A 24,636-nucleotide genomic window follows, 5' to 3' on the forward strand; every position below is an offset into this window, starting at 1 on the left:
TTCCAAGTGAGCAAGGTGATTTATCTAGGGTACCCTCAAGACGGTCAAGAAAGGCCTGCACTCCATGGGAGACAAAGTCAAAGCCATTAAGGAGGTGCCTAGCGCACAAAATACGACAGAATTGAAGTTCCTCCTGGGACCTATAAATTATTATGGGAAATTCATCCCAAACTTGGCCTTTCTGTTGTCACCCTTACATTTGCGGCTAAAAAAACTCCAGAAGTGGCTAATGGCAGGCACTACAAGATGAAGCCTTTGAGAAAGTAAAATTACATCAAATATACTCGGCCATTACAATTTCAAGAAAGCGCTTAGACTGACATGCGACTTGTTTCCTATGGAGTGGGAGTAGTCCTCTCACATTGTTGGGAAGGTGGCATGGAAAGGCTCATTGCCTATGCATCCAGGATCATAGAATTTACAGTGCAGAAGGAGACCATTCAGCCCATCGAATGCACTGGCCCTTAGAAAGAGCACCCTACTTTTTTTTAAAATTTAGAGTACCCAGTTATTTTTTTCCAATTAAGGGGCAATTTAGTGTGGCCAATCCACTTACCCTGCACATCTTTTGGGTTGTGGGGGCGAAACCCACGCAAACATGGGGAGAATGTGTAAGCTCCACAAGTGACCCAGTGTAAGTGACCCAGAACTGGGAACAACCCTGGGACCTCGGCGCCGTCAGACAGCAGTGCTAACCACAGCGTCACCGTGCTGCTCAGAGCACCCTACTTAAGCCGATGCCACCGCCTTACCCCAAAATCCAGTCACTCCAGCTAACCTTTTGGACGCGAAGGAGCAATTTAGAATGGCCAATCCACCTAACCTGCACATCTTTGGACTGTGGGAGGAAACTGGAGTACCCAGAGGGAACGCACGCAGTCATGGGGAGAAAGAGCAAATTCCACAAAGTCACCCAAGGCAGGAATTGAAGCCAGGTCCCTGGAGCTGTGAGACAGCAGTGTCAACCATTGTGCCATCATGCCGCATTCTGCGGATGCAGAGCGGGACTACTCACAAATCGAGAAGGAGGGTTTGGCAGTTATCTTCAGTGTAAAAAATTTCCACCAGTATGGTTCACAAGATTTAGTGAGAGGGAGGAATGCAAGGAGATCAATTTTGTAGCGAAATGGTGTTGGGGAAATTGATGGGATTGAAGGCTGATGAATCCCCAGGGCCTGATAACCTATATCCCAGCGTACTTAAGGAAGTGGCTCTAGAAATAGTGGATGCAATGCTCGTCATCTTCCAGGATTCTATAGATTCTGGCACAGTTGCTGCAGATTGGAGGGTAGCTAATGTAACTCCACTATTTAAAAAGGGAGGTAGAGAGAAAACAGGGAATTATAGACCAGTCAGCCTGGCATCACTAGTGGGGAAAATTCTAGAATCCATTATCAAAGATTTTACAGCAGAGCACTGAGAAAACCATGGCAGGATCGGACAGAGTCAGCATGGATTCATGAAGGGGAAACCATGCTTGCCCAAATCTACTAGAATTCTTTGAGGATGTAACTAGTACAGTTGATGAGGGGAAGCCAGTGGATGTGATTTATTTGGACTTTCAGGAGGCTTTTGACAAAGTCCTGCATAAGAGATTAGTGTGTAAAATTAAAGTGCATGGGATTAGGGGTAGTGTATTGAGATGGATAGAAAACTGGTTGGCCCACAGGAAACAAAGAGTAGGAATTACTAGTGGGGTACCACAGGCAGGGATTAGTGCTCGGACCCCAGCTATTCACAATATATATTAATGATTTAGATGAGGGAAAAAATGTAATATCTCCAAGTTTGCAGATGACACCAAGTTGTGTGGGAGGGTGAGCTGTGCGGAGGATGGAGAGATCCTTCAGTGTGATTTGGATAAGTTGATTGAGGGAAAATCAATGGCAGATACAGTATAATTTGGAGAAATGCAAGGGTATCCACTTTGGTAGCAAAAACGAGAGGCAGACTATTATTTGAATGGCCATAAAAGAGTAGAGGAGAATGTGTAATCAGACTGGGTGTCCTTACCTTACTGAAGGTAAGCATGCAGGTTAAGCAGGCGGTAAAGAAGGCTAATGGTATGTTGGCCTTCATTGCGAGAGCTTTCGAGTACAGAAGCAGGGATACGGTGCTCCAATTATACAGGGCCTTGGTGAGGCCACACCTGGAATATTGTGTGCAGTTTTGGTCTCCTTATCTGAGGACGGATGTTCGTGCTCTAGAGGGAGTGCAGCGAAGGTTTAGCAGACGGATTCCTGAGATGGCAGGACTGGCGTATGAGGAGACATTGAGTCAGTTGGGATTGTATTCACTGGGGTTCAGAAGCATGAGGAGGGATTCATAGAAACCTATAAAATTCTAACAGGACTGGACAGGGTAGATGCAGGAAGGATGTTCCCAATGGTAGAGGTGTCGAGAACCAGGGGTCACAGTCTGAGGATACGGGGTGGACCATTTAGGACAGAGATGAGGAGAAATGTCTTCACCCAGAGAGTGACAAGCCTGTGGAATTCGTTACCACAGCAAATAGTGAGGCCAAAACTTTGCATGTTTTCAAGAAACAGTTAGATAAAGCACATGGGGGGGAAGGGTATCAAGGATATGGGGGGAAAGCGGGATTAGGCTATTGAGTTGGATGAACAGCCATAATCATAATGAATGGCAGAGCAGGCTTCAAGGGCCAAAAGGCCTCCTCCTGCTTCTATTTTTCTATGTTTCTATGTATGTCCATGGCCAATATTTCATGGTTGTGACAGACCACTAGCCTGTGTTGGGCCTTTTCAAAGAGGAAAGAGCAATTCCTCCCATTGCTTTGGCCTGGATCCAATGTTGGGCCTTGCTACTGGCAGCCTACAAATACGCTCTCTCTGGGGCGTGAATCGTCAATGCAGATATCTTGAGTCACCTCCCACTGCCCACAAGCCTGGCCCCTCTACCCACAAGCCTGGCCCCTCTACCCACAAGCCTGGCCCCTCTACCCACAAGCCTGGCCCCTCTACCAACAAGCCTGGCCCCTCTGCTGGCATTAGAAGAGGTCAGTATGACGTTGAATTTTCTAGAAATCTTCCCAGTATCTGCGAAACAGGTTAGGCTTGGACACAGAAGAATTATGCATTGTCCAAATGAAGTCACATGGGGTGGGATTCTCCGTATCTGAGACTAAATGTTGACGCCAACGGAGAATCTGTGGACTTTACGACAGAAAAGCTGGGGCCGCACCTGGACCGATTCCACTACCGTTGAGGGGCTAGCACTGGTGCTGCATGGAACACAATCGATTCCAATGAAAAAGGGAGCAGGATTCGCCAGGTCCATGATCGATACTCGGGAGGCTGACAAGCTGCAGCCTTACGCATTACACTCCCCACCCACACTGAGCCCAGCCAAAAAGATGGCACTGGTTGTGCTGGGGCGCACCCATACAGCTGATGGGTCGTCTGGGGCCACAGGGGACACCTATATGACCCGTAGCACCAGGTTCAAAGAGGGCTGTTAGTGGTGTGCACAGCTGCATTGCTGCCTTGCCGGCTGCGGCAATGGTGCTCCGTGTCCGTCCACCCTGACCCCACAGCCCACCTCCTGGCCACCCCCCACTACTACCCCCAGCCTGGCAAAAGCCTCCCGGCCAAGGGCTCAACTGTCAGCAAACTATGGCGATGTTGGACACCTTCGATACCCCTGTCTCTCCCTCAGCAGCCACCATGCCGGTTTCATGATTTTTCAAAGCACAAGTGAACCACGGCATCGGAAACTCGGCCCATCGGAGGCGGAGAATCATGGAGGTCCTGGAGAATACCGGGTCAAGCCCGCTAACCATATGCAAATGGTGCCTTCTGTACGTGCGGAGTGAAATGCATTGACGCTGTTTTCGAGGGGACAGAGAATTGGAGTTTGCCGTCAAATCGGCGCCTGCCACGATTTTGCAGTCAGGAGCTATTCTCCGCCAAATCGCATTTCCCGATTTTGCCGTTAGCTAATGGAGAATCCCCCACCAGATCCTTAATGTCGGGATCCGAGGACACCCCTCTGACCACATGAAGCCCTACCTCACAAAAAGAGAAGAACGAAGCGTCAAGATGTCATTATCCTTCGTGGGTCGTGGGTTGTCGTCCCCGCCCAGGTCGGCACCCAATCCTAATTGGGCTGCATAACGGTCAACCTGGGGCTCGTGAGGAACTACATCTGGTGGCCTGGGCTCAACTCAGTTATTGAGGACTTGGTAAAGCAATTCTCCTTCTGTCAACCAGTCTCCGACAACAGTGCAACCTTTCCTAACGGGGAGGTCCAGGTGCTCCTGAAGTTGCACGGCATCAAACACATGCGGACGGTGCCGTATCACCTATCATCCAATGGTCTGACAGAGCGGGTAGTGTGGTCTTTCAAAATCAAGATGAAGAAACAGCCGACCAGATCCACAGAGACAAGTTAGATTATCGAACTACACCTCATGTTACGAAGGGAGCCACCCTGAGGGAGCAAGTCCCCAATTTGGTCTCCAAACAGGAGAATCAAAAGAGAAATGATGATGCTATGAGGCCTGAGAGAATGCTTAAGACTGGGGATGCTGTATATGTGTGAAACTTCGAGGATGGTTCCAGATGGAGTTGTGTGAGAGAAGATGAGGCCAGTCTCCTACAGAGTCAAGCTCCAAGGAAAAGTCCTCAAAAAGCACCTGGACCATCTTAGGAGTAGGGAATCTGCTCCCGTCAAAACCACGGGCACAATTCTCCGGAACGATTTCTAAGTGTGCTACCGATTCTGTTGCGCGCAAGGCGACATACGTGCAGGCTATCAGCCCCTGGACCTAGGGCATCCCAGCGATGGCAAAGAATCCTGCACCCGGGCATCTTGTTGGGCTTAGTCCATGTCAACGTTGATGTAGTTTTCTGCCCTGGCATACAGGGTATTTGTGACCTGTTGGATGCACCTATGGGCTGTGGCCTGCAAGATTCCACACAGGTCCCCACTCGAGCCCTGGAAGGATCCCGAGGCACGAAGGTTCCGGGCTGCGGCCAGCGAGAGTGGGTGTCTTCCTCCTCCACATGGTGCCAAGTACGCGAGGACATGGCACAGATGCTGCACTGTCTCCTTGTTGAGGCGGAGCCTCTTGCGGCACGTGCTGTCCGTCATCAGTTCGAACAACCAGGGATGCCTGTACACCCTGGGCCTTCATGGACCACCCCCTCTGGGTCTTACCCTGGTCTGATGGACAGCCGGTTCCTCAGGGTGTGGGGTGGGGTCCGGCACATGGGCTGCCGCCTCAAGCCTCTGCAGACGCTGCTGCTGCCGCCGTCTCTGGCATCTGGCCGCCTGGCCTGTCAGCAGCACCACTAGGGCCTGTTCTGTGGGGTCCAAAATACAGTCTATACCGTTCAATATCTCTAAGACATTGGGAGAGGGTGTTGGACTGACAAAGAGCGGTAACTCTCACCCTGGGAACCTTCATTCCCCAATGTGATCTCACACCTTCCCCCGCCCCCCCCACACACACCTGGCACGCCCTACCCACACACTCCGAACAGACTACAGACTCTGTACCCCTGACACCCGCACATAACATTACCTGGACTGGGCGCTGGTCCCCTCCCTGTTGCATTCATCCACCCTCCGGCTGTGGACATGTCCCAGGTGCTATGGCCAATATCCCAGGTGTTCGGATGTTGGTTGCTGCGTGTGTGATGTTGCCTCCCGCAATGTTCACGCAGAGTGTCCAGGCCTCACGGTCTGATTGGGATGCTAGGCAATGACTCCCACACGCTACATGGCCCACCCACCCACCCACGGGAATCCACTTGGGTTGTGTGAAGTGCTCACTTAACCATGATTGCCAATTCAGCAACAGCCTTCAGATGCACAGCCAGAGGCCTCAGCAGGCAGTGGGGGTTATGGGTGGTCGGTAGGTCAGATGGGCAGAGACAAGAGTTGCCCCCAGAACGGGTACACTCAGTCCTAGGGTTGGCTGGCAGAGCCACACATGGTTACCCCCCCCCACCGGACCAACTCCCTCCCCCCAACACAGATCACCGCCCCCCCCAATGGCGGTTCACCCCAGCCAAGAGTGCCCCGCCCCGCCAAGCACTGGGGCAACAAGCTCAGTGCCCCCAGGCTCTTTGCCTGTGAGCGAAGATGGCTCCTCACCTCCTTGGCTCCCCACAGAAGCCATTCCGCCAGGTTCACGTTTCTCAAAGGGGGCACTAATAGACCCCAGCATGACCATTTGTTGGGGAGGCTGCTGAATCACGGGAGGCCATTGGATATGCGGTGGCACCCATTAATTGTATGGAAATAGGACTTCAATAGTGATTATTGGCTTCTTGCCACATTACAGCGGGATCCCGATTTCGCCTATGAGGGCAAGCCAGTTGCATTGCAAACTGTCTGGCACTTGGCTTGGTTCCTCTTTTTGGCCTCTCCTGCCCAAGCGCAAGGAGGCCAGAGAATCACGCTCCACGGGGGGAATTCCCCACAATCGGCGCGATGTCTGCCGACCGGCGCCAAAAATAGCGCGAATCAGTCCGGCATCACGCCGCCCCAAAGGTGCGGAATCCTCCGCATCTTGAGCGGCCGAGCCCTAACCTTGAGGAGCTAGGCCCGCGCCGGACTGATTTCCGCCCCGCCAGCTGGCGGGAAAGGCCTTTGGTGCCCCGCCAGCTGGCGCGAAACTGACGTTGCCGGGCGGCGCATGCGCAGGAGCGTCAGCGTCCGCTCACGGCATCCCCGCGCATGCGCAGTGGAGGGGGTCTCTTCCGCCTCTGCCATGGTGGAGACCATGGCGAAGGCGGAAGGAAAAGAGTGCCCCCACGGCACAGGCCCACCCACGGATCGGTGGGCCCCGATCGCGGGCCAGGCCACCGTGGGGGCACCTCCCGGGGCCAGATCGTCCCAGGACCCCGGAGCCCGCCCGCTCCGCCTTGTCCCGCCGGTAAGAGAGGTGGTTTAATCCACGCCGGCGGGACAGGCATTCCAGCAGCGGGACTTCGGCCCATCCGGGCCGGAGAATCGCGCGGGGGGGGGGGGGGCCCGCCAACCGGCGCGGCGCGATTCCCGCCCCCGCCGAATCTCCGGTGCCGGAGAATTCCGGCAACCGGCGGGGGCGGGATTCACGCCAGCCCCCGGCGATTCTCCGACCTGGCGGGGGGGTCGGAGAATCTCGCCCCACGTCTCCAATACCAGCTACGGCCCTCTCTGGTGCTGGGCTAGAGCCCACAGAGGACCCTAGGGCCATACCATATCCCCCCGACAGTGAAGACCCAGTGTCTGATATAGAGGCCAAAGAAACTGGTTTACCCCTGACGGCCGGTACCGATGATGAACCTGCATCAGTGACCCTCAGATGCTCCTTGAGGAAGTGTATCCTTGAGGATCCGGCTCCACCTGCCACAGGCTCGAGGTCGACACTGAAAGGTGGAGGAGACCACATCGTCAGGGGAGCAACAGGGATGAAACGGACGTAAGGGTGGAGAGATGTTACAACCCAAAGGAGACCATGGGTATCGTCAATTGATTTCCCTGTGGAGTTTGTGGAGTACGAGTTCCCGTATTGAGCGGGCGGAGCTCCAATAGGGGCTCATTAACGGGATTTTAAATATCCGGACTGGTGTTGCGAATGGTCCCAATGGGACATGTTTGTTGTACACTGCGACTGCGGCCACTTTTCTGTTCTAGAATAAACCTTTGGTTGACTTAGCCTGGCCTCTGCAGGAGTTATTACAAAATTGTTTGATGTATTGACTCTTGATGTCCCAACATCACTCCTGAGCAATTCAATAGAGCAAAGTTAGGTTTCAGAGGGGTCAGTGGGAGCAGAGCCAACACACAATCACCAGTGATCTGCACAGCTCCAAGAGAACCTTCCTTTATTGTGCTCTGGAATCAGTCTGGGACCTCACTCTGATTTTCGATTACCTTTACGTTATTAAAGGTTTTAAGCTGTTCATTTGTCCTATTTTAGCCCTTTTACTGTCCAGCACAAAATCGCTCCCTAATTGTAAATGCATCTACACTAAGCGACAGTTGTAGCCGTGACCTCCTGATCAAGGTATCAACACTCAGCATGACAACTTCTTTAAAGAACTTTGGTGTCAGGGATCTTGCCTTATCCCATCTTATAGAATCATAGAATCCCTACAACACAGAAGGAGGCCATTCAGCCCATCGAGTCAGCACTGACTCTCTGAAAGAGCACCCTACCTAGGCCCACTCCCCTGTAAACCTGTAACCCCACCCAATCTTTGAACACTAAGGGACAACTTACAGTAGCCAATCCACCTAACCTGTGTATCTTTGGACTGTGGAAAGAGATCGGGGCACCCGGAGAAAACCCACGCAGACACGGGGAGAAAGTGCAAACTCCACACAGTCACCCGAAGCCGGAATTGAACCTGGGTCACTCGCGCTGTGAGGCAGCAGTGCTAACCACTGTGCCAACGTGCTGCCCAGGCCGGAATTGAACCTGGGTCGCTGGTGCTGTGAGGCAGCAGTGCTAACCACTGCGCCACCGTGCTGTTCAGGTGGCTTCAGTGAAAATTATTCCGTCTTTTTAATGTGGTGTGAATATGTTGTCCAAATGGTAGTGGCAGCTCTGTGGACCTTGAGCCTGATGAATAAAAATTAAAAAATGGTGCCCACGGAGTTTGTAATGAGCTAATTTGGTTTTGGCGATCCTGCAGGATGCTTCTGTATAGATATGGACAGGTTGTTACCTGGGTGGGTGAATCTGTCCGGTGGGTGAATCTGTCCACACAGGGTGAATCTGTCTGGTGGGTGAATCTGTCCATAAGGTGAATCTGTCCACAGGGTGAGTCTGTCCACAGGGTGAATTTGTCCGGTGGGTGAATCTGTCCACAGGGTGAAGCAGGTCACCATGGGTAGGGAGGGTTGGTGGGGGTTGATGGAGTGTAATCCTTGCCTGGGGGTTGGGGGGGGGGGGGGGGGGGTTGGAACCATCTTGTTAAGGCAGACCTGCCCACAGTGCTGGCAAACTATTGCAAAGTGCTTCATGCTGTAAATTCAGCTGAAAACATCATTGCCCCATGTGTCACTCCCAATTCTTCCATTTATTCAGGTCCCTAAAATACTCTGTAATAAAATCCCAATTTTTCAGCACATATTGAGTTGGATAGGGATGTGTACTTTGGTTCCTGTGTGTTTAAGGAATATATCAATTTCGGGACGATCTGGGGAAAGTTATAAATAAGATAACATGTGTACACTTTGTAACTGTTGTTGTGCCGGCAGGTGCAGCCGGGGTTTCCGTCTCTTTAACCAGTTTAGAGCCATTTCCAAGTCAAATCTCAGAAGGATGCCCGGGGCAACTAAAGGAGAGAGAGGTGCTGGGGGGGCAGCGGGGGTCAAGTCGCCCCGGACCCCCAAGTGTTCCCGCTGCAGGAACCACGGTTTCGATGTGCGGCTGAAGGGGCACGGGGCTTGCAGCTGGCGGCGGTGCCAGTGCCCCAAGTGCTACCTGATCGCCGAGCGCCAGCGCATCATGGCAGCGCAGAAGGCGCTCCGCAAGCAGCAGCAGCGGGACGAGCAGCTGGGGCTGGCCGGGCTGGGGGCAGAGGGCAGCAGCAGCGCCAGTCCACCCCCTGGCACGGAGCAAGCCCCAGCCCCCGGGAGCAAGCCGGCCCCGGAGGCGGCAGACAGCTGTGTGCCAGGCAGGCGGCCTCAGCCCTCACTGGGGCCGGAGAGCAGGCAGGTCAGCGGGGACAGGAAGGAGAGTCCTTCAACCTTCATGGTCCACGCCTCTGCTCCCCCAGGTAAGAATACACCAGGATAGCTCATCAATTATTGACAACTGCAATTCATAACAAGGTTGGAATGACGCCTCCCAGAGAATTTTTCAAAGTTTAAATTAATCCCAATTATAAAAAAGCATCACAATCTAATTGGACTGACATGTAGAAATGGGTCTTATAGTGAGCTAAATAAAAGTCCTGGGGTTTTTCATATTTAAAGTTGAATAGGTTAGTTGGGTTTATTTAATGTTTTTCTTTAAAGAAGTCTGATACAGTGCTTCAATTATTGTTCTTCTCACTGCATCTCCTGGGGGACTGATATTGAGGATTCGCCTTTGAAACACTAGCTGATATCCTGGTTCTCCACGTTTCTGAACCTGCACTCACTGTTTTCATCTCCAAGCAATGGGTTATTTGTAATTGTTGCTAATTACAGGCAGTTTTCCGTCCTTATTTGGCCTGCAGTGAATGTCCTGCTGCTGCCTGGGAGTTTCCGGTTGTTAGTTTCAGTCCTGGCTCGGTTGCCCCTGCACAACGTGTTCCACGCCGGCTGCTGCTCCTGATATCTTGTAGCAACGTTTTCATCAATTCTGCAAACAGCAAGTGCCACGGCACTTAAACAGGGGGAAGACTGGAGAGCCAGAAAAAAAATACAGTCCTTAACTAACAAATTGCAATATTTGTGTCCTTTCTCCAAACTAATATAACGGTCAAAAAGATGATTAACATTCAACAATTGGCGACAGGTAGCATCATTCTCAAAGTCGCAAATGTTCGGGCGCATTGTATATTTTTGAAGGTTTTACCGAAACTTGGACACAATGACGCAAACTTTTTCTCTCAGCCCCTTTGAAGGTATTGCTGGGGTAAGGTGGCATGAGTGCTCCCTGGTGTTTCATCCAGGTAGGCATTCCTAGCTCTGAGCCTCCATCTAATCCCAGGGACTGCATCTTGACCTGGTGAGATTTCCAAACTCCTAGAATCCCGATAACAATACTGGGAGAACCACCCAACCCAGACAGGTCAAAAGCTAGGAGGAGCCAGACTAAAAGTAGCCCACAGGTCTTGGTAAGGGATTGTGGATCAGGCTAACAATCTGATCAGGTTAACAATAGGTAAAAATGTATTTGATTGCTAAAACAATCCAGAGATAAGATTTTAAAAACACAGCCTTGCTGTAATGATCGACTGGAAAACCACAAACTGCTGCACTTAAGGCAAGATAATAATAATCTTTATTATTGTCACAAGTAGGCTTACATTAACACTGCAATGAAGTTACTGTGAAAATCCCCGAGTCGCTACACTCCGGCGCCTGTCCAGGTACACAGGGAGAATTCAGAATGTCCAAATTACCTAACAGCACGTCTTTCAGGACTTGTGGGAGGAAACCGGAGCACCCGGAGGAAACCCACGCAGACATGGGGAGAACGCGCAGACAGTGACCCAAGCCGGGAATCGAACCCGGGTCCCAGGCACTGTGAAGCAACAGTGCTAACCACTGTGCTACTGTGCTGCCCAGTATGACATATTCAGAAGGAGTCAAACATGTTGCTGAGGATTGGTTAACTTGTGTGCCAAAAAGAAACTCTTAATCAGCTGCATCTGTCTCTATTATCACTAACAAAGCAGCACTGGTAGCACTGTATATGCTGAAAGGTTCCATTTCATCTCAATAATAATTTCCCTCCATGGCAACCATTCCAAATACATCCCAGAACCTCAATTATGCGGATGCATTTTAATCTAACTAGAAACCTTTCAGTTTGAAAACAGCTTGCAGGCAGTTTCCGGTGGCAGCATGGAGGTGGAGGTCGCATGTGGGATGTCTCTTGCTCGAGGCTCTGGATTTTGGACTTTGATGCCCGGTTTCAGGGTAAGGTTTTGAATGAGCTGGTGCAGGAAGGTATAAGGAAGGTTGGAGACCGAGAATAATGGTGCTGGAATGAAGGGAGCGAGCAAAAGTCTTCCGTCGAGTGAGTCTGTGAGCCCTGTAGGAAGAAAGGTGGCAGGGGCTGGGTTTGTTGGGTGGAGCCGCTCCCCTCACAGTGGAAACTCTGACCAAGGTGATGTCGGGGGAGTTTGAGAGACTGTTCGCCAAGCATATGGAGGTGCTGCGGAGGGAGATGATGACTGTGATGAGAGTGGGTGGAGGAGGCGATGGCCCCAGTGAAGGCGACAGTGTCGAAGACATCGGACGAGGTACGGGAGCAAGGAGAGAAGCTGAAGGGGTTGGAAGAGGCTCAGTCGCAGCACAGCGACCAGTTCACCTCGATGGGTGAGGAGCTGCAGAGGGTGCAGAGGCCAATAAGGACTCACAGCTAAGATGGAAGACCTGGAGAACAGGACAAGGATGCAAAGTCTGAACCATGGGCCGGTCTGAGGGGGTGGAGTTGATGGGGGAGGGGGATAAATGCTCCCACTACGAATTGGACAGGGCACATTGGTCACTCAGGTCAAAGCCAAAGCAAATGAGCTACCATGGGCAGTTATAATCTGCTTTCACAAGTTCCACGTGGAAGAGAAGGTCTTGAGCTGGGTGAAGCAGAGACAAGAAGTGAAGTGGGAAGGCATTGGTATATGAATATACCAAGACCTGACAGTGGAGCTGGCGAGAAGTTAGGTTGCTTTTTGATGGGTGAAGGCAGCATTGTATAGCAGCGGAATGAGATTTGTAGTGGTCAACCTTGCGAAGTTGAGAATGACTCACAACTCGGGGGCTTTCTATTTCGAGACGGAGGCGTTCGTGAAGGCTGCAGGACTGGGACTGAGATGAGAACTTTGGACTTGGACTTGGTTTGAGGGGATGGGGATTGTGTTTTTTTATGGAGGGTTTTTCTATTTGATGTTTTTAAAAAAGTTCTGTCTTTTGAATGGGGGGGGGGTGTAGTTTACCTTTTTACCTTTGTTCACATATGTATTGGGTTTTGGATTGATGTCTTGTTCTGTGGGCTAGGTTTTGTATTCTTCAATATGAGGGAGTTGGATTGTTGGGGTATGCGGGGCTGGGTTACGGAGGAGGGGGATGGGAGGAGAAGGCGCCGGCAGGGCTCACCAGCAAGCGAAAGTTGGCTAGTGAACAGGTGTGTGGAGGGGGGAGGGGCCGTGATCGTTGGAGCCTGGTCGTACAGGTTTCAATGGACCTGGGAGGTGTGAAAGATGGGGAGAGGGATCGATACTGGGAGAGGTGTTTCCATGAGGAAGTGGATGGGGGGATTCTGGGAGGGTGAGGGGGAGGGGTTTGATGGTAACAAAAGGTTGGGGTGGGCCTGGCCGGATGGGTAGGGCCCTGGGATATGATGATGGTGGATAGGAGGGCCAGGGGGAGGGGGTGCGGTGAGAGACCCCCAGTCAGAGTAGCTACATGGAACGTGAGAGGGTAAGGGGAACAGGTGAAGAGATCGAGTGTTTACGCGCCCTTGAAAAGTTTAAAGACAGGCGTGTGATGCTTCAGGACACCCATTTGAGGATGAAGAATCAGGTGAGACTTAGGAAGGGTTGAGTGAGTCAGGTGTTTCATGCAGGGTTCGATAGTAGGGCTCGGGGGATAGCGATATTGGTGGGCAAGAGGGTGAGGTTCCAGGTGGAGACGGTGGTACCTGATCGGGGGGGCAGATCGGGGGAGCAGACGGGTGCGTTAGAGGGGAGGTTGGTGGTGCTGGCAAGCGTATATGGCCCCAACTGGGACGATGCAGGGTTTGTGAAGAGGGCATTGGGTGGCATCCCGGATTTGTATACCCATGGTCTGATAGGGGGGGGGGGACTGAAACATAGTGTTGGATCCGAAGGTGGACAAGCCCCAGCCGCACACGCTGACCCAGTCGGGGGAGGGGTGATGGCATTGACTGGGCTCATGAGGGAGATGGGAGGGGCAGACCCATGGAGGCTTTTGCATCCAAGGGATCAAGAGTATTTGTTTTTCTCCCAGGTGCACAATGTGTATTCAAGGATGGTTTTTGTGATGGGAAAGGCGCTGTTGGCTGGGGTTAATAGATTCGAGCACTCAGCAATTTTGATTTCGGATCACGCTCCGCTTTGGATGGATGGGGTTTTGGAGAAGGAGGCAGCCAGAGGCCGGGATGGAGAATGAATGTGGGGTTATTGGCGGACCGGAGCTTCTGTGACAAGATAGGGATGGTGATAGAGGAGTATGTGGGGGTTTAATTACGGTGGTCTGGGAGGCTATGAAAGCGGTGGTGAGGGGGTAAGTGATCTTGTTTAAGGCTAAGCTGGAAGGGGAGGAGAGGGAGGAACGCCAACGACTGGTAGAAGAGATTTTGGAGTTTGATGGGTGGTACTGGGGGGACCCGGACCCGGGTCTCCTGGCAAAGAGGAAGGAGTTGCAGGTGAGGTTCGACCTATTGTCCACGGGGAAAGCGGTATCTCAGCTGAGAAGGGCGAGGGAAGCTGTTTATGAGTATGGGGAAAAGGCAGGGCGTATGTTGGCAGGTCAGCTCCGGAGCGAGGCTGCGACGAGGGAGGTAGTTCGGTTGTGGACAAGACGGGGGTGTTGGTGGTGGCTCCGGATTAGATTAATAAAGTGTTTGAGGAATTTTATAAGGACCTGGATAGGTCGGAGCCACGAGAGGAGGAGCGGGGGAAGAGGGAGTTTCTAGATGGGCTGGAATGGCTGAGGGGGCAGGGTTGGAGGAGCTGTGGCGGAGCAGGTGAAGGTGGCAATGGGAGGATGCAGGCAGAGAAGGTGGTGGGCTAGATGGGTTCCCGGTCGACTTTTATAAAATATTTAAGGACAAGTTGGCGCCGTTCATGGTCGGAATGTTTGAGGATGCGATGGGTAGAGGTGCCTTGCCGCAAACAATGGGGCAGCTTCCACCTCACTGTTGGTAAAGATGGACAAGGATCCGGTGGAGTCTGGGTCGTATAGGCTCATATCTTTGCTGAATATATATGACAAGACATTGGCAAAGATGTTGGTGTTAAGGTTGGAAAGGGGTTTCCCAAAGGTGGAGGACCAGACCAGTTCTCGAATATGAGAAGGTTGCTGAATGTGGTGCCTTTCTCAGCAGAGGGGAGGGAGTCAGAGGTGGTGGCGGGGTTAGATGCGGTGAAGGCGTTTGATCGGGTGGAGTGAAGTGATTTGGAGTTATTTGGTGGCGGTACTGGAGAAATTCGGGATGGTACTGAAGGTTGTGGCATGGGTGCAGCTGCTATATAAGGAGCTGATAGAGAGCGTGCGCACAAACAGTATTAATTCAGGTTGTTTTGCAATACATCGGGGTAAGACGCAGGGATGTCCCATCTTCAAAAAAAATGAAAACACTTGCAATGATGCAGCGCCTTTAATGTAGAAATAAATATCCAAATTGCTGTAATTAAACAAAATGGACATTAAGCCAAAGGAGCAGATAGTCGAAGGGATGACCAAAGGTTTGACTGAAGAGATGATTTTTAACAATGTTTTGAAGGCAGCTGGTCAAACAGGAGCTCAGGGTGGGAATTCACACATATGTCGTCGAAGTGGCTGAAGACTCGGCTGGCAGTGGTGAGGGGGAAGGAGGGCTGCACAAGACGTCATAATAGCAGAGAGTTATGAAGGGATTTAAGGGGTAATTTGGAGAAGGAAAATTTATAACAGGGTTAACAGTAAACATTGGCACATTAATTTCTTCCTGGAATTCCTTGAATCATCTTTTCCTTCACCCATCTCCACTAGCTTCGGGCACACCAGCTTCTGCTGAAGTAACCACTTTTGCACATGTGATCCTTGAGAGGAAGCTTCAAACATTACAGGAAAACTTCCTCTTGTTTTTTCTGATGTCAATTTATATAACTTCCATTTGAAATCACCAAGGGACAAGGTGTTACAATGCTGCCTGATTTGACTATTTAGCTGGCATCATTGCAACTTAGATGGTTGTACACTGAGCCGGCAGTGCTTCCTGCCTTTTAGTTTTACAATTTTGTTTATTTACCTAGTGATAATTAGATCAATAATGTGTTAGATTGGGTTTAATTAAGGGTGCTTTTTTTCCTACATTTAGATCATCCTGGTTTATACCAGGAGATTGCCACCAACAATAAAGAGCAAGCAGAGAGGAATTCTGTAAGCAGTGGCTATTACCGGAACATCTTGCCACCAAAGCTATATACAGGATATTGCAGCAGTGTGTATAGTTATCACCCCTTCTCTATGGGATTTCCAATGAACCAACCAGGCTACAAGGGAGCTCCCGTGCCAACTGGGATGTGTGCCTCAAGAGGCAGCTTAAGGCCAGTTCAAGGAAGCCTGGGAGCATTCCATCCAAACCCCATGTTGGTAAGACACTAAGTAAATAAAATGGTTTGATTATGATGTTGATTTCAGTTAAGTGGTGGGATATGATTCAAATATCTAAATATGGAAAATGGGCAGAACATTTACATTTTAGGATTTAATATTGAGCATTCTTTTTGGATAATTTCCTGAGGATATGAAAGGCGGCTGCACTTTAAGTCTTCACATACTGCTCCCCACCCGAATGCTTAGAATGTTACATCAGAGAGGGGATAAAATTGTGCCTGTACCTCCTCTTTGAAAGAGCATTCCTAATTTGTCCCATTATCCTGCCCTTTCTTCATAGACCTACATATTTTCCTTTTCAAGTGTCTGGCCAATTCTCATTTAAAAACGTATTAAATTGACTTCCACCATCCTTTCAGGTCACAAAGGTTTGCAGGATTAAAACGTCTTCTCATCGTACCTCTGGTTCTTTTGCCGATTACCTTAAAGTTGTGTCCTCTGGTTACTTACTCTTCCGCTACAAGAAATATTTATTTAATCACCTGCTACTAAATCTCCCCTTAAACTGCTCTAAGGCGGACAATCCCAGCTTCCCACGTCTCTTAAATCTGATACATTATGTGTCTCTGGTGCCATTGTCGTAAATCTTCTCTGCACCCTTTTCTAAGGTCTTGACATCCTCCCTAAAGTGTAATGCACAAAGTTGACCACAATATTCCAGCAATAATTTCTAAAGGTTTGACAACTTCCTTGCTTGTTTACTTTGTACCTATATTTTTAAAGCAAAGGATCTCATGAAATAAAACAGATTTTCTCAACTTGTCTTGCTACCTTCAAAGATTTCTGTACATGTACTGCCAGGTCTCCCTGTTCTTGCACCCTTTTAACATTGTACCATTTAGTTTATATTGATTCCCCTATTCTTCTTACTAATCAAATATAAAACCAAGAGTGGACAGTAGGATTTTAAACTGGGGACTGAATTAGACCTGTGCTGTCTGGTCGAATGATCCACGGTATCGATTCCTCCTGGAATTCCTTGAATAATTTTCCTTCACCCATCTCCGTTAGCCTTCACTTGTCCCGGGCACAGCTGCCTTCTGCTGAAGTAGCCATTTTGTTCACGTGTGATCCTTGAGAGAAAGCTTCAAACATTACAGGAAAGCTTCCTCTTGTTCAATTCCCGGCTTGGTCACTGTCTGTGCGGAGTCTTCACGCTCCCCGTGTGTGCGTGGGTTTCCTCCGGGTGCTCCGGATTCCTCCCAGTCCAAAGATGTGCAGGTTAGGTTAACTGGCTATGATAAATTGCCCTTAGTGACCAAAAGGGTTAGGAGGGGTTATTGGGTTACGGGGATAGGGTGGAAGTGAGGGTTTAAGTGGGTCGGTGCAGACTCGATGGACCAAATGGCCTCCTTCTGCACTGTATGTTCTATGTTTATGTTCTGTACCGTAAATGCTATGATCCTTTCCCTTGTAACTTCATCTGAAGAAATCCAATGTGCCACAGAAGATCTTCAACATAATATAAACTAATATATTAATGTAAAAATCAGAACAGCTTGTAATAGTGTAGTTACAAGCTGTAGCCCGTTGATGGCACTGTGGATAAATATTGTGAACTCTCCCAACTGTTGCGATGGTGCGGACAGAAATGGTCCATGCATGAACGGATCATAGGCAACATGCTGGCAATCTGCTGGTGGCCAGAGTTTTACGCGCGTTATTTTCGGGCACGTGGCTGACCCGGAAGAAAGTGAAATCGCGCGGGATGACATCGGGCGTGCGTGGCCCGTCACCGCGCATCACGCGCCGGTATAAAAAGCGGCCCTGTGAGTTGCCAGGGCAACGGGCTTAACGGACTCAAAGCGTTCACTCTGCTTCCTCTCCTCCCAGATGCTGCCAAACTTGCTGAGATTTCCGGCATCATGTAGTATTTTGTATATTTATTTATTTGAGTTGCTAGGAGTTCAGGCGAGAGCTTTACTCTCGATTTATATCTTTTCCTCTGATTTCTTCTGAAGTATTTGTTTCGTTAGCCTTGTCTTGAGGGCTTTTATTTCACCAGCTGTTTTGGAGCATATCTACTCATTGCAGCCTTCAGTGCACAGGGCAGTGGCGCCCACAGAAGATGACATTATCCTACTGCCAGGCCTCAATACGTTTGAAGTACAGTGCTGCAGGAAGCTCTGCCTCTCGAGGGACAGAGACATCATTATGCCACATGATTGGGCTGGAGGTCACCTCCAGCGAATACCCAATGGCTCTAAGGTCACAGTGGATCACAATGTTTATGCTTCTGGATCATGTGGGGAATCTGTGTGGAGTGTCCCATCAGCTGTCCATGGCTGCATCAAGCTGGTAACTGATGCCCTATTCAGGCGGGTCCGTACTTTTATTCGTTACTGGATAGCCAAGCCAGCCAGGCTATGCGAGCAGTCCACTGAAGATGAAGTTCTGACAGCTGGGCCATTCCGGGGTGCACTGCAATACTCTCCAGAGTGGGTGTCGCTTACTGTTGTCGTCTGCTGCGCTCTGCACAATCTGACTGGCAAGGGGGAGACGTGAGGATGAGGATACCGAGGCAGCTCCACAAGCATCAGAGGAAGACTCTACAGATGGATCTGATGAGGAGCCTGGGCAGGCACTGAGTGAGGACATGCCGAGGCGGACGTGATGAACCTTCAGGGAGGTAGGGACATTAGGGGGTCTTGATGTAATGCACCTTTAACCAGGCTGCTGAAGCTTGGCTTCCATCTCAGTACAAGGCACTGCCTCCTTAACACGTTTCTGAGGAGAAAATGCCATGGCCCCAATGTCGCCTCACAACCTCAAATTAAGTTTGCTGCCCCTGTTTTTTCTCACAAAGCACTGATGGGACCTGCACCTATGGAAAACTAGAAGGTCAGTAAGGGCACTGAAACCAAATCTTGATTTGTATTTTTACTGGAGATACCAAAGTCCTGGTTGTTTTGGCTGGCTCTGGAGAATGTCAACTGAGGGACGAAGACAATCGGTCAGTATTATCACTCACCACATAATCATACTAGATGGCCAGGTCAGACCGATATCAACAGCATCATGGTGGCTTTGTGACTGTTTAATAGCTTGGGACTCTTGTTTAGAAGTCTCATATGAGATGACCCTACATTGTTTGCAGACTCTGCTTCTGTCCACTGAACTCGAACCTTCTTCTGAGATGCCTGTCTTTCCATGACCCGATGACCTTGGCGCATGCCAGCACCCGGGCTCAAGGCATCCATCTCACATTTGCTCAGGATTAGCAGGTTGGCCACCCCATCACCAGCTCTTGCGTACTCTGCGGCGTTATGCTTATCTTCTCCTGTGTGGTCAAAGATCCAATTATTGCTCCACCCTACACCTACCATGCCCCCCTTCACAACACCCACAAATCATGTTTAAGCTCCCGTGATTTTTGCATACCTGACCCTTATATTAGCTGGACCAGGGCTTCCAATCTCACCCCCCAGCTTTGACATACACAGGTATATGTGCCTCTGTTACTCTAATTCCCACACCTCAGGATGGCTACCCTTCCAGACTGACCCAAACTGGGCCATGCCAACTTGGTGCTCACTCATGCTGATCGCAGGAGATCACTGGACCTTTTGCGGCACTGAATCCCGGTGCAGTGCATTACATCATGCCCACTGACCTCGGCTGCCACCTCTGTCTAGGCATTTCTCGTTTGGTGAGGTAGCCTCCTCTTGCCATCCTGCAATATCAGGATAGCCCACTTGGCACTCACTGTCTCCACTGGAGTGCACAGGCACTCATCCGAGAAGCAGGGTGCAGAGTGCCTACTCCCTCTTGCCTGGCGTGCCCAGTGGGCACTGAGGCCGTAACTGCTGCCAGATTTTAGAATCTCTCCTGGGTGGCTCCCTGGGGCTCCTCGCCAGCTCCTGCCTGCCTTCAGGGAGCTGCCTCGGCTCTATTTAAAGTTCCTGCTGCGTCCCCATTGGACCTGGTGCTCGACCGAACTCCCGCCCCCACTGGCAGTGCTTAGCTTATCTCCAGATGCTTTTCGCACTGACCGGCCTTTAAATCGCCAGCCAATGTGAAAATGTCTTCAGCTGCAATCGTGCCTATAAGCGGAAACCACGGCTGCTTCCTGGCCTGCCGATCGCGTGTGAACCGTGTGCACAAATTCAGACTGCTATTTGCACACTTTCAGTGAGTCTCTTACATTTAAATCGTTGCCATTGAAGATATCTCAAGACAAAACCACTCTGGACCAATAGTTATAATTTAAATGACTCATTCAGCTGTTTTACAGAAGCTGGAATAACCAATCGATTTTGACATGGAAAAAAGTAGAAATGATAGCAATGAGTCTCTGCTTAGTCAACACCCCACATATGACCAGGCTATAACTGAAAACTGAGAGCCTAAGCACCTCAGATGAACAGGAGGTGGGCTGGAAATACTCCGGTGGCGATGCAAAATCAACGCATTTAAAACCATCCTGTACTTTTAATGGAGCTCTTTCACACAGAATAGTATTCAGTCACAACTTTAGTAACTGTCCACATCAATGCAGTTTGTTACAGCTTTCTTGAGAAAAACTTAGTGGAATTGTGAGCACCAACAAAAAGTTGGTGACTAACATTTGTGGCAAGTTATGAATATTTTGTGGGGGAAATGTCTTTAGAATTCTGTCAGAAATGCTCAGTCACTGCATTTCTTTGCCATCATCAACTGCCCTGCATCTAACCAGTTGTCCATTATATTGTTTTGCATTTAAGGCTCTCTCCAGCACTTCCACAGGTGCATAGGCAAACCTATGATTCAAATGAATCGAAATGTGATCTTATGCACAAGCTGATTTCGGAGGGAGCAAGCTCACATTGACCAATTCAAATACCACTCCAGAAGCTGACATTACAGGGCAGTACAGTGTTGGACATCCCAGCTTTCAGTGAGACATTGAATGGAAGCCAGTGGACAGAACAGTATTTGGATAGCGGAAGAGAAATTTTCCATTGTCCTGGCCAACAATCCTCAACCAATACTATCAAAGGCAGATTAACTGGACAACTAATTTCCTGTTTATGGTACCTTGCGGTGATAAATTATCTGTCGCATTTGCCTATGTGATAATAATAATAACTGCACTTCAAAAAGAAGTGTAATTCAGTTGAGGAATGCCTGAGCTTTGTAAATATAGGTTAATTTATATTGTTGGTAAACTCACTGAATATCGTGCAAGCCAACCAGCATTCTGGAATATTTTAATAAAAATATAAACAACACTGACAAACCACACCTCACAGGTTATAAACTATGAATTAGCTTTATTAATTACAAAATCAGCACAAAATAACAACCAGCAAGTATAGATATCGTAGAATTTACAGTGCAGCAGGAGGCCATTCGGCCCATCGAGGCCGCACCGGCTCTTGGAAAGAGCACCCTACCCAAGGTCAACACCTCTACCCTATCCCCACAACCCAGCAACCCCACCCAACACCAAGGGCAATTTTGGACACTAAGGGCAATTTAGCATGGCCAATCCACCTAACCTGCACATCTTTGGACTGTGGGAGGAAACCGGAGCACCCGGAGGAAACCCACGCACACACGGGGAGGATGTGCAGACTCCGCACAGACAGAGACCCAAGCCGGAATCAAACCTGGGACCCTGGAGCTGTGAAGCAATTGTGCTAACCACAATGCTACCGTGCTGCCCTAAGTAGCCAAATTAGGGCGCTTCAGTTATTTTTGATGATCTCTTTCAAAAAGAACAAAATTCCTCAAGTCTTCAGAAATTGTTCCTAACTTGGAATATATGCATGAATATACACTCAGAAATTCAAAGAGGTCACCAGCTGCAATTAAACAGTTTGGCAGAGCTTAGTTATGAAGTTATACTCACTCCCTTACTTTGGCGAAAGATGTTAAAGGAGTAAAGATATATTTCACTGTTAAGTTCAATTATCATTCACATTTAGGTTCTCAGGAACCATATTTCCCCATCCTTAAGGACAAGATTCAATAGCTTACTTGCAGGACTCTCTGATTGGACAAAAAAAACCTACAAATGACTAGCCTTTTCTGCTACAGCCAGATAAACAACATTAAGAAATCCTGTCACCTAAGAGTGATATAGCTATGTAGAGGTAATTCTCCTCTATCCATCTCTAAAGTGGTATTGACACATTTGACAAAGCCAGTCGGTTTCCAACTGAATAGAAGGCAAATTTAAAGTGATCATAGCTACAGCTGTCAAGAGAATATAATGAAAACGGGGCTTCTATGAGGTGAGGTAAAACAGATTGCAGATTTTTCCCAAAGCACCACTTTTGTATGTGTCACTGCAAGCTAACCACAACATGCATCTTTTCCCAACCACTTTGCCATATTTGAACCCTGTTGTACAATTTACATAACATCTCAGAAAACATACAAAACAAAAATGAGTTATACTTTTTATTCATGCTGATCAAATGAGGGATGCAAGTGCTAAGAAGTAAATATTTTCACTTTTGGGACCTCATGTCAGCGCCAAACACAGTCAAATTAACTACAGCATTAGTTTAGATGCAAATTAAAGCTCCCTCTGCAGTGTGCTGACAATGAACCAGAATTTTAAAACCAGACAAACAACCTTTACTATGCCAGTGTAATATTTTCCAATTCTCACACCATAAATCCCTGAATAATATTGACAAATGAGTGCCAAATTATGGAAAGTTTTGTACTGTGCTGGATTCGAACTCATTCCAGATGCGAAAAAGTATTTTGCTAACTCGAAGGTTTGTATTTAATAGCAGTTACAGCAATAATTTCACAACTCTAGTTGATGCAGAATGAGCCCCACTTCCTATTCACTCAATTTGCGTTTCCACAGGGAGCTGCTTTTATTAACACAAATATTTTTGTCTTTCTGATAGATGCGGGATAATGGTTGTGGACTGCATTCATCGTATTATTCACCACCTCCCTTTCTTGGCTCAAGATTGTTTTCAGGGCCCCCTTACATTCCCCCACTCATGGCACCAAGAGCCAGTGAAAGTGCTGGTGAAATGGAGGTAACTGCAGGTAGGAGAAATATAAATCAACACTTTAAGAGATACACATGCATGTTAGCTTTTGTTTCTGCCAGTCCTGCCCCTATTTTCTCCATAGGTGTTGAAACACTGGCTCTTTGTTGGATTACAGTTACATGATGCTAGTCGCCCAAGTGGCCTTAATTAATGTCTGAACCTAGACTAGGGGCATTTGACCACAAGGAAGAGAAATAAACCAAATTAAATCCTACTCTCACATGACTCCCATGCATTTATCTTCAAACTGGACAGTGAACAGGAATTTTCTTGTTGCTAACCAAGAGATACTGCAACCAACTGTATAGCTACCTGGACTAAGCAGAACTAATTGCAGCACTAAGTTACCAGGGACTTGCCATGTCTTTGAGTTGTATGCTTTTTACTATACATATTTCAAATGTAAACAAAATAGAACTTATAATAACCACTGAAATAGTTAAAGGCATCTATAAAACATGAAGAATTGCCTTTTTCTGTCACCCACATCAATTAAGTGATTGATTTTCCTCCTATGTTCTACCATCCTCTCATTGAGCTACAGAGTAGTGCTGATCAAGCAGCGCTGTGTAGACTTACATCGATTCCCTGGTGGCAGACTGCAATGAATGCCACAACCTGTATGGGTTTCCTCAGTGATATCATTGAATAAACCTGTGCAAACCACATAGGTGGATCCTACGATGTTGTTTGTCCCTGGGGAATCACCGTGGTCTTTGTGGAGCTACATGGACAGATTTCTACCCCAGAGGGTGAATCCAGGATATGTATCCATGCATTTTGTGATCAACTAATGCTGCAGAGACCAATGCGGAATCTTCCTGGTCTTTATATCTTACTTCCAGACTGTGCAGTGCGTATGTATCAACTGAGCCTTTGGGAGACCCAATAGCTTCTTATAGTAATATTCCAGTTATGTGGAAAAGCTATCTTCAAATAACTTTGATGTTAAAATATTCTTTAAAATCGTTATGGCTCCTGATCTTTACACACATGGCTTTGTTTCTCATGGAGGTTAGGCTTTTGGTTCCATCCCGGAATGGATCAGCCAAATATCAAACAGAGCGCCTACTAGCTATAATCAAGTGATTCTACTGGAAAATGAACTTATGTGGATGTTGAATGAGGAGAGGATCAGGGTCAGCTGCGATTCAGCTCCAGCGTTTAGTGTCCTTTCAAGACTTATTGTTTAAGGTCACTTGAGCCTGATATCAAACCCCGGGGTAATATGTGAAACTGTACCCAATCTAGAGTAAATGCACTCTTTATAAATGGGTGTATAGTTTCATTACAGCTAACGCAGAGGGAAAAATTTCAACCCTTACATTTTTCCTTGCAGAGGGAAAAATCTCAACCCTTACAATTTTCCTCTCTACAACAGCTGATATTTCAATAGTGCCTGCAATATTAAAAAAACACCCCAAGATGCTTCACATAAATATTATAAAGCAAAATTAGACATCAAGCCACAAAATCAAAAACTTAGCTTAATGGGTAGGTTTTGAGGAGTATCTTAAATGAGTAAAATAAGGTAGAGATTTGGAGAGGTTTAGGGAAGGAATTCCAGAGCTTAGGGTCTTGCAGCTGAAGGCACAGTCACCAATGGTGG

At 48.6% G+C, this 24,636-nt stretch overlaps 1 protein-coding gene across 1 annotated transcript in view; it reads left to right on the forward strand.

Annotated features, from left to right (window-relative positions):
* The first annotated feature begins 9,472 nt into the window (after positions 1 to 9,472).
* LOC140427354 (uncharacterized) overlaps positions 9,473 to 24,636 on the forward strand; it is a 52,262-nt gene continuing 37,098 nt past the window's right edge. Inside the window, exons 1-3 of the mRNA XM_072512904.1 lie at positions 9,473 to 9,743; positions 15,725 to 15,999; positions 22,875 to 23,022. Coding sequence (XP_072369005.1) covers positions 9,473 to 9,743; positions 15,725 to 15,999; positions 22,875 to 23,022 — 694 coding nt within the window. The remainder of the gene's footprint in view (positions 9,744 to 15,724; positions 16,000 to 22,874; positions 23,023 to 24,636) is intronic.

The sequence above is a fragment of the Scyliorhinus torazame genome, chromosome 7, assembly GCF_047496885.1.
Source record: "Scyliorhinus torazame isolate Kashiwa2021f chromosome 7, sScyTor2.1, whole genome shotgun sequence".
NCBI classification, from domain to species: domain Eukaryota; kingdom Metazoa; phylum Chordata; class Chondrichthyes; order Carcharhiniformes; family Scyliorhinidae; genus Scyliorhinus; species Scyliorhinus torazame.